The sequence below is a fragment of the Eublepharis macularius genome, chromosome 11, assembly GCF_028583425.1.
Source record: "Eublepharis macularius isolate TG4126 chromosome 11, MPM_Emac_v1.0, whole genome shotgun sequence".
Lineage (NCBI taxonomy): Eukaryota > Metazoa > Chordata > Lepidosauria > Squamata > Eublepharidae > Eublepharis > Eublepharis macularius.
In genome coordinates, this window is record NC_072800.1 from 94,483,946 (window position 1) to 94,496,666 (window position 12,721).

The following is a 12,721-nucleotide window of genomic DNA, read 5'->3' on the forward strand; positions in this document are numbered from 1 at the left end:
ACGAGAACACCCACGAGCGTCTTTGCCGTCGGGAATCGACGTCCGGCTCCGTCCGCCTTTCTGGCCTCCGAGAAGGGCGCCCTCGAAGGCGCGGCTGGGCCCGGGCCGGCCTCGCAGTTCCCGCGTGAAATCCCTCCCGCCAGCACCGCCCAGCCGCGGCCCCCGCACCACCGGGAGTCCCTCGGGCCGGCGTGGGCCGACATGTCTCTGAAGCAGACGGCCACGGCGCGCGCGGCGGAAGCCGCCGGGCGGTGCGGGGCGCAGGGCGGGCGTGGCGGGAGGCGCACCGAGGCGGAGGCGGGCCGGGGGCCGCTGTGAGGGGCGGTGTCGAAGGGGAGCCGGAAGTGCGGTCTCTGCGGGCCTCTCTGCGGCGCGGACAGCGAGTCGGGCGGCCTCGGGTCGGAGCGCCGCGGCGCCGCCGTGCGCATGCGCGCCCCCTAGCGCAGACCGAGCGGCGCTGCCCCGCCGCCTCCCGCCTGACCGCCTGCCTGCCGCGCTCCTCGCCGCCGGGCGGGCGGACCCAGCAGCGCCGCCGCCGCCTCCGCCCGGCTGGAGCCCGCCCGTGGCGCTGCCCGGCAACAAAGGCCATGGCGGGGGAGGCGCCCGCCCAGGTGAGCCATCGGGGGGGGGCGGGCGGGGGGGGTCTGTCAGGCTGCCCGGCGCCCCTCCCCCTCTCCCCTCCCCCCCCCGGGCCCGCCTGTCAGCCGCTCCCTCGAGGCCGCCCCGCTCGGCCGGGGCTGTCAGCCGCCCCGGGGCTCCCCCCGCCCCAGCGCCGCCGGCTCCGATCCCCCCCCCCGGCCCGGCCCTGGGCAGGCGGCGCAGGGCGGGGGCGGCTGTCAGGCTGGCCGGGGAGGGGGCTGCGCTCGCCGCGGGGCTTTGTGCCGCCCGCCGCCCCCCGCCGCCCCCCGCCGGCCGGAGAGGCGAGGCGAGGCGGTGGCGCAGGTTCCCTGCCGGCCTGGCTGGGCCGCCCCAGCAGCGGGCCCGGCGGCCTCTCCCCGGCGCAGCCTGGGCCTCCGGAGAGCGGGAGGGAGGCAGAGGCCGCCCCGCTGGCCAGCCGGCCCTTCAGCACCCGCCCGGCCTGCCTGGCCTGCCCGCCTGCCTCTCCTCGGGCGCGGAAGGCCCGGCCGAGCGGCCCGCGCGGAGCAGGACCATGGCCAGTACCTGCAGGCCCCCCGGGCGGGGACGAGGAGGGGGCGCCGCTGCTGGCCGGGCTTGGCCCGGCTCGGTGCGCAGCTCCGGCTTCAGCAAGAGGAGGGGGGGTCTCTCTCGATGGGGGCTCCGCATTTTAGGGAGCAGGGCTGGGGGGGGGGCAAGAGACCCCCCAGCCTTCGTGAAGCACCGCAGCCTGACACCCACCCACCCCGTTGCTCCAGTCTAAGCAGGGGGTTGCCAGGGTTTGTGCCTTGGGGACAGCGGCTCCCCCTCACACACACTCTGGCAGGGGGACCTCTGACTGTCACACGGATTTGTCTGGCCAATGCAGAGGTGGCCCTGGGCCCCAGGTGGACGGCCAGGGGGCTGGTGCTCTTCAAACAGCAGGTTTTGGCCAACCTGGCCATCTCCTTGACCAAGGTCAGAAGGCGTATGTTGAAGATCTTCTGCTGTAGGATCTAAAAAGCCACACTCTTCCCATCGTCTATCAGAGTACCAGTGAAAACATACATGCTGTGTTTGTATTAGGAGTGGTACATTACACGTCGTGTTTCCACGTTCAGCAATGGTGCCTGCAACCCGTGTGGCATGAAATGACAGTTGACTGTCCAGGTCTTTGACTCTCAGAGGGCTAGCCCCTTTCGATGTTTACAGGGTCTTGTGACACCTTAAAGTCGAACAGATTTATTGTGGCTTATGATTTTGTGGACTAGGCCCCCCCTCCCTTCAGCTGAGGCATGAGGTGAGTCGACACTTGTCAGATACACACGGACACGGAAGAGCCATTGTCAGGCGTGGGCTCAAAAGGCATGAAGTGCAGACTCTGGCATTTCTACACCAAGCTCAGCTGTAAACAAAGCAGGCCCGTACCTTTGAAGGCCTCTGTCAAAATGGAACTGGGCTGAGGTGGACTGGCCTTCATGCTTTAAGTGTAGCAAGCAGTGCAATGAGTGATTCCTTTTTTGAAAAAACACCGCATCCTATGTATTGGGTGTAGCTGTTGTTGCTTTTCCATAAAACACTCAAAGCAAACTACAAAAAATCTTGTACAAAACCATTTATTATGGGAGCCTTGACTCATGAAGGCTTCTGCCTTGAAAAAAAAATTATTCCTCTGTAACGTGCTCCTGGACTAGAATTTAAAATTAATAAGGGCAGTATTAAAAGAAGAAGAGGAAGAGGAGGAAAGGTTTTCCAAGTCTGGTTCTGTTCCAGATGTTTTCTCCAAAGCATTAAAGTCCAAATTGTGCAGCCCAAGGCCCTGCTGGAGAGCCCCTGCCCCAGGGTTGGGCGTTTAGCGCTAAATAAAGGCAGCAGAGGACTCGTACCTTAGATTGATGAAATGCTGGGAACTGTCTCCTTATTGCCCTGCTTGGGCGCTTCGGCGAAACTGGCTGTCCACTGTTGACGAGAGGGAGCTTTGGCCTGATCCAGCCGGGCGATTCTTGTGTGTCTCGTGTCCTTGCGTGTTCATCCTAAGGAGCGCTTTTCTGCCTGTTTTAAATGTGCTGGGTTTCTCATATGAGTCGGTGCTATATTTGGAGGTACACACAACCTAATCCAACCTATTCCTGCAGTGTTTTCAGTGTGAATAAGTTATAGGTTCCAAACCACCTCCAGCTACTGTGCACGTGCAATGACCATTCACAGAAAATGTTTGCACATGCATCCAATAACAGATACTACTCCCAGGAATCAAAACTCTGCTCCACCACTGGTACAGAATATAACCTTGAATGTTCCCCATCAGCTATGGAGTTTGCTCTTGAACAGCCATCCTTAAATGTAAATTGGGTTCAGTTATCGCTGGAAGAGAGTATTTCACATTTGAGTACTGAAGACACTTGCTCCAATCCCGTACACTCTGTGGGTTTTTTTGTTATTCTCTTGTTGCAGGACTGCTGAGGCGGCTTGCCTAATGAGACTGGGTCTGAGGTGTGGTTTGAATCAGGGACATCCCAGGGACAACCCCATGGTCCATGTGCTTGCCCCCTATGCCCCTCCTACTGGCATCCAGCAGTAGTTTCAAGCATCCCATGAGTGGATGTAATTCGGTACCTAAAGAGCAAACAAGGAGTCAGTGGTTAGGTGCTCCTTTGTGCCAGTTGGGGAAGTGCGCTCACATGCTCCATGTCTGTCCTTGCCTGCAGGCGCTAGAACTGGATACAGAGTCTCCGCGGCTGTTGCCATCACGGCTGTTCTCTGACCCTGACCGAACTTTTGAAAGGGAAACGCAGACGGCTGAGATTTCTCTAACCTTAGTAGCATCATTCCAAGCGATGGAAAAGAAAGTGGATTCTCATGCCACACGGCTGCTGGACTTGGAGGGGAGGACAGGCACCGCTGAGAAGAAGATCACAGACTGCGAGAAAACAGCCGTTGAAATTGGGAACCAGCTGGAGAGCAAGTGGGCCGCCCTGGGCACCCTGATCCAGGAGTACGGGCTGCTGCAGAGGAGGCTGGAGAACATGGAGAACCTCCTCAAGAACCGGAACTTCTGGATCCTGAGGCTGCCCCCGGGCTCCAAAGGAGAAACCCCCAAGGTAAATGCTCCTGGCTGGCATCACAGAAGAGGAGCAAATGTTTCCTCTGGTGTCGTGGGCTGAGTATGCAAGCACGGTTACGTTTGTTTTCTTAGGCAGTAGCATCGGAATGGTATTTCTGGGCAGCGGGGAGGCAAGACTTGCTCATTAGTGTGCGTATTGAGGAGCTCCCAAATGGCTTGAGCGTTGCCTTGTTTCCCCTTGACTACTCTTAGCTCCTGTTCTTGTGCAAGGAGAGAGTGGTACAAATACGAGGCTTGAAAGAGGGAACTGAGATCCCTGCAGCTTGGAGCAAATGATGCAGATTTGCCACAGCTTGCCTAAGCCCGCTTAGTTTGCCTCTTTGATTCTGTTGCATAGCTGTGGGGGGCGGGGGGGGGGGGGACACTGATGATGCGGAGTTTTGTGGGAGGACGCCTCACTACGTTCAGAAGCAAGAAGAGTCCAGCTGCACCTTTAAGACTAACCAATTTTATTGTAGCATAAGCTTTCGAGAATCACAGTTCTCTTCGTCAGATGCATGGAGGGCAGAAAGAAACTGGTCAAATATAGAGGAGGAGAGGGGAGGGGAGGAGGAGAGAAGGGATGTAAACAACTCCTTTGATAAGGAGATGCAGGCAGCTCCTTTTGGTGTGGGGATCAGTTTGCTTGTGTAAAGGTTCAAAGGAGTTTGCCGTGTTAGTCTGTAGTAGCAAAATCAAAAAGGGTCCAGCAGCACCACCAAGACCAACCAATTCCACTGCAGCACAAGCCCTCGATAACCACAGCCCTCCCCGCCAGATGCATCTGACAAAGAGAACCGTGGTCCTTGAAAGCCCACGCCAGGTGCCACTGGGGGGATAAGGGTTGGGAAGAGAGAGTGAAGAGTGTGAGGCCGTGTCTTTGCTATTAATTTGTATGATTCCCTTGAAGGGGGTTATTCTTTGGTTGTGGATTCTAATTTCCTTAGAATTTGTGGACTTTTGATTTAAATTAGATTTGAACCTGCCAGTTCATGAAGCCGTCGATCCGTGAGGTTATCAGAACAGGTCTTATGGGTTTCATTCCTATGGGGAGTCACAGCCGAAGATCCAGTGGACGTCACACTGGACTTGGCTGCAGGAGATCTGGATGTACATCCCAGGCCAACCGTGAACTCTTCCTGTTTGAGCTTGGGCAAAATAATTTTTTATTTTATTTGGCTTATATCCTGCCCCTCCCGCAAGCGGGCTGCATGTTCTTACCCTTAGTTCTCTATCGGTAAAATGGGCGTCATCTTAACCTATTTGATTTAATTAACATATTTGTATCCTACATTTTTAGCCATCTGCTCAAGGTGGCTAACAGGAAGACGGAAGAAAAGAAACAGCAAACAACACAAATTTAAAACAATTACAGCAGTTAAATAAAACTCATCTCCCCATAGCAAAACAATCTCTATATTAAAACCAGTGGTTTGTACATATCAGCAGTCCTGAGCATAAAAGCAGTCCATAAGAACATCAAACGTGCTCAATTCAATGAGAAATGATGGGTTAAAATCCTGGGTAAATAGAAATGTTTTAGCCTGGCACCTAAACACAAATAGAGTAGATGCCAGGCAAGTGTTAAGGGCAAGGGCATTCCTTTGATGGGGGGGGGGGGCGGGTGGAACGCAGTACACCTCTGTATTGCAGTTTGGCATCAGGATGAAGACTGGGGGAGAGGACTTTTAATAAGGCAGATGATCACAGTTTCTTTGGGTCCACACATCTTAGATGCTGGGGAAGGACCAGTGTGGACGGGTGCCAGAGAGTGATGAAGGTAGTCACGTGTCTGTGCTTCTTGTGGCTCCAGGTGCCTGTGACGTTTGACGATGTGTCTGTCTATTTCAATGAGAAGGAGTGGGAGAAGCTTGAAGAGTGGCAGAAGGAGCTCTACAAGAACTTGATGAAGGGGAACCACGAATCACTGATCTCTCTGGGTAACGTCATGCACACCGCTTGCTAGTGGCTGCCACCTGGATTTGCCAGCTTTTCTCGTCCTTTGGGTTTAGGATGGGCTGGATTTTGAGAGCCCAGCCATCCTCGAGCAGCTTGCGTCAATCGCCTGGGCCCGCATCATTGTGCTCTGCCTCTGGCTGGTATCATTGGCACAGTCTGTTTGTGTGGTCCCAGTCGTCCCTGTATTGGGGACCAGTTTGTGTGTAGTTGAGCGCTCCTCTTGGAAACTGGCACTCTCCTGCCTTCATTTCTATGATCATGCTGACAAGTAGTTTAAGCTACGGCAGGCTGAAGGGGTCTTGGTTACCTTGATAAAACAGTGAGCGCTTGGTAACGCTTGTTGGCTTTGTTTAGGAGCAAATCTTAAAAAGAGCTGTCTTGTGATTGGTGCCTAAATGAAAGCTGGCGTGATAGTTGACGGGAATTGTTTTAACGGGCACTACTGATAATGGTCTTCCTGAGGCTCGGGCAAAGGGCCACGGCTCAGTGGCAGAGCGTCCACTTTACATGCGGAAGATCCCAGGTTCATTCCTTGGCATCTCCAGGTAAAAAGATCAGGATAAGGAAGACTTGGACAGACCAAGGGTCTGACTCGGTAAAGCTCAGCTTCACGTGTGCCTGCCCAGATCTGTCCAGTCTTGTTGGCTTGCACAAACCGTCTGCCTGTGGCAATCTCTCCCACTCCCAGATCACAGAAAGTGTTTGGGGGGTGGGTGGGAAGGCAGCCACTTCATTCCCTGTAATTCACTTGTGCGGCTCCCTGTCAGCCATGAGAACCGCCAGAGATGCCTCTGGACAGTGGAGGTCAGCGGAGTAGAAACAGTGGAATATAATCCCTACTATCGGTGTGCCCAGAGACTCTGGAGTGAAGAACAGGCACTCCTGCATTGCCGACCCCCTAGAAATGTTCCATCCTGAAAATGTAAACGCAATGAGGGAAAAACGCTTTGCATGCCCTGTTTTGTGTTGTTTTTGTGTGCGAAATCAATGATAACAAAAGGGCTATATCTGAAATATATCCAGAATATAACAACTCTTACGCTGGTCTTTTTATTCCTTACTTTGTTTTGTTTTTAAATGTAAAGAGGCAAAGTGTCTTTGCTTCCAAATGAAAGCTCAGAATTCCCAGTTCAAAGCTGGGATGACCTTGACCTCAGTCCTTCTCTTCCAGTTGAGTGCTTCTTGCAGTAATGGCCCGCTGTGGTGTGTTTTGCAGACGGCTCGTTAAAGGAGAACACCCTTCCCCTCTCTCTGGTTCTTTGTCTCACTACCTAGCACACTTTAGGGGTCCCCCCCCCTTATCGTAGGCTGGGCAGCTTGTTGCCTTAGATCCTGGGGATGGCTGATTCAGGGCCCCGCTCTTTGGGCAGTCCTCTCAAGCAACTTATTGGGGTGGCAGAGCTCCAGTGCATCGCAGGGGCTGAGCTCGCTTCCAGTCATCGTCAGTTCACAAGACGGCTGGTGGCATCCCTTCTTGGGCCTGTGCTGGTGCTGCCTGGGCCCAAGTGAAGCCCCGGTGGGGGTGGGGGTGGGGATATCTTGCTTGAACTGGCCTTGGACTTCTTGGGTCTGGCCTCCATTTCTTACTGATGTCCCCATTAAGGTTTTGTGGGAATGAATGCAACCTGCCTCAAGCGCTTGTGTACATACGCCACTGAACTGGGTTGGACTTATGGGGGGGGAGGGGATAATGGGTTATTTATTTAATTTACAAAATAGTAAAAAGACCAGCAGCATCTTTAAGACTAACCAACTTGATTGTAGCATAAGCTTTTGAGAGCCACAGCTCTCTTTGTCAGATGAGGCCCACGTCAGATGATGCATCTGACGAAGAGAGTTGTGGCTCTCAAAAGCTTATGCTACAATAAAGTTGGTTAGTCTTAAAGGTGCTACTGGTCTCTTTACTTTGCAACTACAGACTAACATGGCTGACTCCTCTGGATCTTATTTAATTTGTGTTATTTATAGTCCGCCTTTCTCACTGAAACTCAACGTGGATGACACTATGTGAGTCAGTTCAGTCAATTATCAAAGATATTTCGATAAACAAGTAATGGGTATATACATGAAATCTGTAAAGCTTTAAAAACCTGCAGAAATCCAATACAGAGCTAAAGAAACAGAAATGAAAAGGGGCACAAGCAATTATATGACCGACATATTACTGAAACTGTGGCGCTCTTATTCTCTTCCTCCAATAGACTATGCAATTTCAAAGCCAGGCGTCTTATCCCAGGCGGAGCCAGGGGCTGACTCGTGTCTTGGGGATGAGCAGGACTCGGAAGAACAAGGGAGCCTTCCTGATCCCACAGCAGGTGGGTGGTGTTGACCCGGGTGGGAATGGGGGGAGGGTCACATTGCAGACTCATCCTTGGGGGACGGTCAGCAGTGGGGGCCGAGGAATCATTTTAAGATCAGCAGGGGCCACCGAGTCCAGTCTGAGATGCTCCAGTGTTCTCTCACACATGCCATTATGGCCACCCAACAGCTTGCGCAGGAGGGTCCTGCTTCTCCAGTCCACTCAAGAGGTGGGCAGCAGGCCTGTGTGTCAGCCGCAGCTGCTGAGCTGTCTTCAGAAGCAGCCTTGCACAAAGAGCATTGCGATACTCAGTCCTCAGGATTACAAAGTCACGGAACTGCAGAAGGGGCTCAGCCAGCAGAGGTATCCTGAAAAGCGTAGCCACTGTCACCACCCGGTATCTAGCAGCAGCACTGGATTTGAGAGATCCCTTGAAAGTGCACAGCTGTAACAGAAGGGAGTTAACTGTCCCTCCCCTAAGCAGCAAACTCATCTCTCTAGCCACATCTGGATCTCCCACCATCAGTGCTGCAACGTCTGGATTCATTATCCCTTTGTTTGCCTTCATCCCTTTGACTGCTGCTTCAGGACAGTGACCAGTGTTCCCTGATTATTAAATCTACATTATTTATGTATGTATTTATAATGTATCTCACCTTGTCTCCTCAGATTGAAGGCAGATAATAGTGCAGCATCAGGTTGCAAGGACATAAAACACATCACAGCCTGGTTTAAAAATTCACAGCTTAAACCCATAGGAAAAAAACACAGGTTGCAGATTTTGAAATACATATAAAGAGCAAGGTTTGAATCCAGTAGTACCTTAAAGACCAATTAGGTATTCAGGGTATGAGCTTTTGAGAGTCAGAGCTCCCTTCTGATACATTTAGAAGTGTCTGACGAAGGGAGCCCCGCGTTGGGGTGGTTGAAACTGTTGCTTTATATACATGGCTTTCTCTTGCAATAAATAAAACCCTCTCCAACTGCAGCTGGCATAAGGGTGGTGATCAAAACAGAGGAGCCTCATTCTGATGACTGCCAGGAAGACCTGGAGCAGCACCAGATGTCGGGGAGCTCCGAGGGGGATTTCCAGGGCCTGGACCAAGATGCCCCCTGTGAGAGTCCGTACAGCGCAACGACCCCCCCGGGAAACTTTGCAGGAAACAGCCTGGAGGAAGTGAACGAGTACATGGATTTTGGGGAAATTAAAAGAGTCACGGTGCAACACAGCAGCTGCGCAGGTAAGTCTTGCTGAGCATTAATGGGAGCTTTTATCTCCCTCCCCCACCCCACCCCGCCCCACCCCACCCCGAGATCTAGCCCATCTCATTTCTCTAGCTCTGGGCAAATCCCCCATCCATTGTTGCTCATCCTCAGGAATTCTTTACAAAGCAAGCAGAAAACGGAGACTGTGTCCCCTTGGGTGGACTGGGTGTGTCGTCTGTAGGTACCCCAGTCCCATGTCTCTCTCCCACCCCACAGCATCATCAAGATATCTAGTTCTTTTTCCCTCCCTAGTTCTTAACATGGCTGTAGATCTGGATCCTTAAATCCAGAGTCTGGAGCCATCAAGAGAAGACAGATCTTTCTACAAATCTGAGATCCAGGTTGGCAGAAAAATCTAAAATCTCAAACAACAACATAATAGCTCAAGGTTGACTCAGCCTTCCATCCTTCCAAGGTCGGTAAAATGAGTACCCAGTTTCCTGGGGGTAAAGTGTAGATGACTGGGGAAGGCAATGGCAAACCGCCCCATAACAGAAAGTGTGCCAAGAAAACCTTGTGATGCGACGTCCCCTCATGGGTCTGTAATGGCTCACGGTGCTTGCTCAGGGGACTACCTTTACCTTACCCTCCGAGTGCCGATTTTGGGGGTTTCTAGACAATCACCATATTGCCAGCATTCCAGTCTTGGTTTCTGTCTAATAGGGAAAGGCCCTTTTCAGACTCTCTTGACCTCCCAGTCAACCCCTGCTCCCTCGGCCTCGGAGGGAAGATTCATCGGGGCCAGGGCCAGCAGCAATCATGGGACGGCTGCTGCCATGCAATTTGGTCAACTCGCCCAGCTGTCGTGGTGGCTGTCAGGTGACTTAATGCTGCCCAGTTCAGCTGAGCCCAGTGGCAACTATCGCACAGCTTGTGTCACTTGACTGGGCCTGGCAGTGACTACAACACGACTCACCTGAGTAACTTGCTACCTGGTGATTTTTGCAACTTGGCTAGACTTTGTCCAGGGAGAGGCTGCCAGGGACTGAAGGAAAGCTGAGCTCCTGTGTGGTGTAGTAGTTAAAGAGTGTCAGGCTAGGACCTGGGAGACCCAGGTTCGAACCCCCACTTTTGGGGAATTTCTCTTTTTCTCTCTCACACATTCACACACACACACACACAATATTAAACTACAAGTTATTGAATCTTCATATTTTTCTAGTCTCTGTTTTGTATATGTCGCACATATGATACTTTGGCTTATGGTAGATTGAGAGTACTGGCCTAAGAGGGGCTACCTCCTTCTTGAAGTAACTGGGGTGGGGTGGAGGTAAGATTGGTTAGAACACCCCTCTGTGATCAGTGTGGTGGAATGGCCCATCGGTTAACAAGAAACCCCTTTATTGACTTTTCAACAACTGTGTAAGGCAGAGTTGGCCAAGTATACCTTTCCTTGTAAAGGTTTAGGTTTCAGATGCCTGTATTAGTATGGAGCCACTGTTTTAGGCTTTAGGTAGATTGTGCGGATCCACCACGGTTTATTGTTTCAAATGTGGATGATTAATAATGATGCAGTCCTCAAGATTTGTGATCCATCTTGAGTGTCTGAATGGGAAGAAACACAGAATACAAATGGAACACCTAAAGGATAATTGCTTAATGTGCAGAACAGAATTGCCGTCACGGTGAATGCCCTGAAAAAGCCCCCCCTTCCTCCCCCGTGACCCTGCCCATCAGCTGGACCTTCTGCAAAGACACTGCTCTGGAGATGGGGTGGGTGGTGCCAGGGAGGGGGCCTTTCTTGAGGTGCTGCCCCCACTCTCGGACTCCCTCCCACCTGTTGTTTGTCTAATACTGGGCATTTTCATCTGCCTGAGCTTTTGGTTGCTCCATTGATCAGTTTTCACTTATTACTTCTGCCCTTTGGCCTGCTGAATTCTTTTTTTGTACTGATTTTATAGATTTTACTGAATGACCTTTAATGCAGTGTTTTGATGCTGCTAATTGTTATTTATTATTGCTTGTCAGGGCTTGCCGCCGCTGCCGCTGGGCGTGGCATTGGGCGGTCTGCTCCTGACGTCATAGGGGGGCCAGGGATGCTGCAGGACCCTGCTCTGTGAAAGGAGGGGCGGTATACCTCACCCAGACTCCCTCTCAGTCCACTCGCTGGCCTGCTCAACCTGGCCTGCTTGCCCCCTGTGTCCTTCTTCATCCCCTCCTTCCAGAACTCTCCTCCAAACCTCCACTCTTGCATTGCACCGCTCTCACTCCACATTATCACTCCTTACTCACATCCACCACCACAGGGCTCTTCCCAGCCAGCTTTTATAGGGCTTCCTTCTACTGCCCCACCCCTCTTCCAGCCCAGTCTTGGGCTGCACCAAGCAGTTGCAGCTGGGGTAGCTGATCTGGCCCCACTGACCAGCACCAGCTGTGCCTTGTTCCCTGGCTGCCCAGCCTCCCTGCCTTGGCTGATTGCTGAAGGCCTGTCCAGCTGCAGTCCCCTGGCTAGCAGCTCGGCCTCCCTGGCTGAGCTGATGGCTGAAGGTGGGTCCAGCTGTGGCTCCTTGGCTGGTTGCCCAGGGCTTCCTGCAGAGTGCCTCCAATAGCCTCACCTGGAGTGGCTTGGCTTCTGGCAACTCCTGGGCCGGGCTACTATTTTCTAGCTGGGGCGTGGCTTTGGGCTGTTGGGGCTGCTGCTGCTTCTCCTCCTTAGGTAAGGTCTTTGGGTGGGTGACTGCTGGGCCCCCAATCCCTCTGCCCTTGCCCCCTTCTGCCTTGCTTAGTCCCCTTTCCTTCCCCAGGGGAGTGGGACTCGCTGGCTTCTCTCTGTCTCCCCCTGACTCCTGAGGCCCTGGGCCTTTGCCTCTTGCCCCTGGCGCTGGCAGGTTCTGGCTCCATTTGCCCGTGGGAGGGGATGACCTGCTGTCCCCAGGCTGCCCCCTCTGCTTGCCAGTCAGACCGGTTGACCTACTGCCTGCTGGCTGACCGGTTGACCTGCTGGCTGCTGGCTGCCCCCTCTGTTTGCCCGTCAGCCCGGTTGACCTGCTGTTCCCCCTTGTCAAGTCTGGGGGCTGGGGCTCAGACCCCGGACACACCTCCCCGCTTGGCTTTGAGTTGTGGGGGTCCGGTTCAGCCTCGAACATGCGGGACATGAAGTCCGCGTCCACATGCCGCGCCCCCTGGCGGTATTTGACGGTGAATTGGAAGGGTAGGAGGGAGAGGTACCACCGCAGCACCCTGGGGTTGTGTGCCTTCATGCGATGGAGCCACTGCAGGGGTGCATGGTCTGTCAGCAGTACAAAGGGGTTGTTGGCCAGGTAGTACTGCAGGGCCCCAACCGCCCACTTGACCGCTAGGGCCTCCCGCTCCACCGTGGCGTAGCGCTTCTCGGCGGGCTGGAGCTTCCGGCTTAGGAATAGAATTGGGACATCCACGCCATCCCGCTCCTGGGTCAGCACGGCCCCGAGGCCGGTGTCCAAGGCGTCCGTGGCCAGTGTGAAGGGCCGGTCAAAGTCTGGGTTCCATAGGGCAGTGGCATTGGAGAGGGCTGACCGCAG

The 12,721-nt window shown here is 53.7% G+C and overlaps 1 protein-coding gene across 1 annotated transcript in view; it reads left to right on the forward strand.

Annotated features, from left to right (window-relative positions):
• The first annotated feature begins 2,672 nt into the window (after window positions 1-2,672).
• Window positions 2,673-12,721, forward strand: part of LOC129337378 (uncharacterized) — a 37,663-nt gene continuing 27,614 nt past the window's right edge. The window contains exons 1-4 of the mRNA XM_054990980.1: window positions 2,673-3,695; window positions 5,511-5,637; window positions 7,858-7,971; window positions 8,945-9,196. Of these exons, the coding sequence (XP_054846955.1) occupies window positions 3,132-3,695; window positions 5,511-5,637; window positions 7,858-7,971; window positions 8,945-9,196 (1,057 nt within the window). The 5' untranslated portion in view covers window positions 2,673-3,131. The remainder of the gene's footprint in view (window positions 3,696-5,510; window positions 5,638-7,857; window positions 7,972-8,944; window positions 9,197-12,721) is intronic.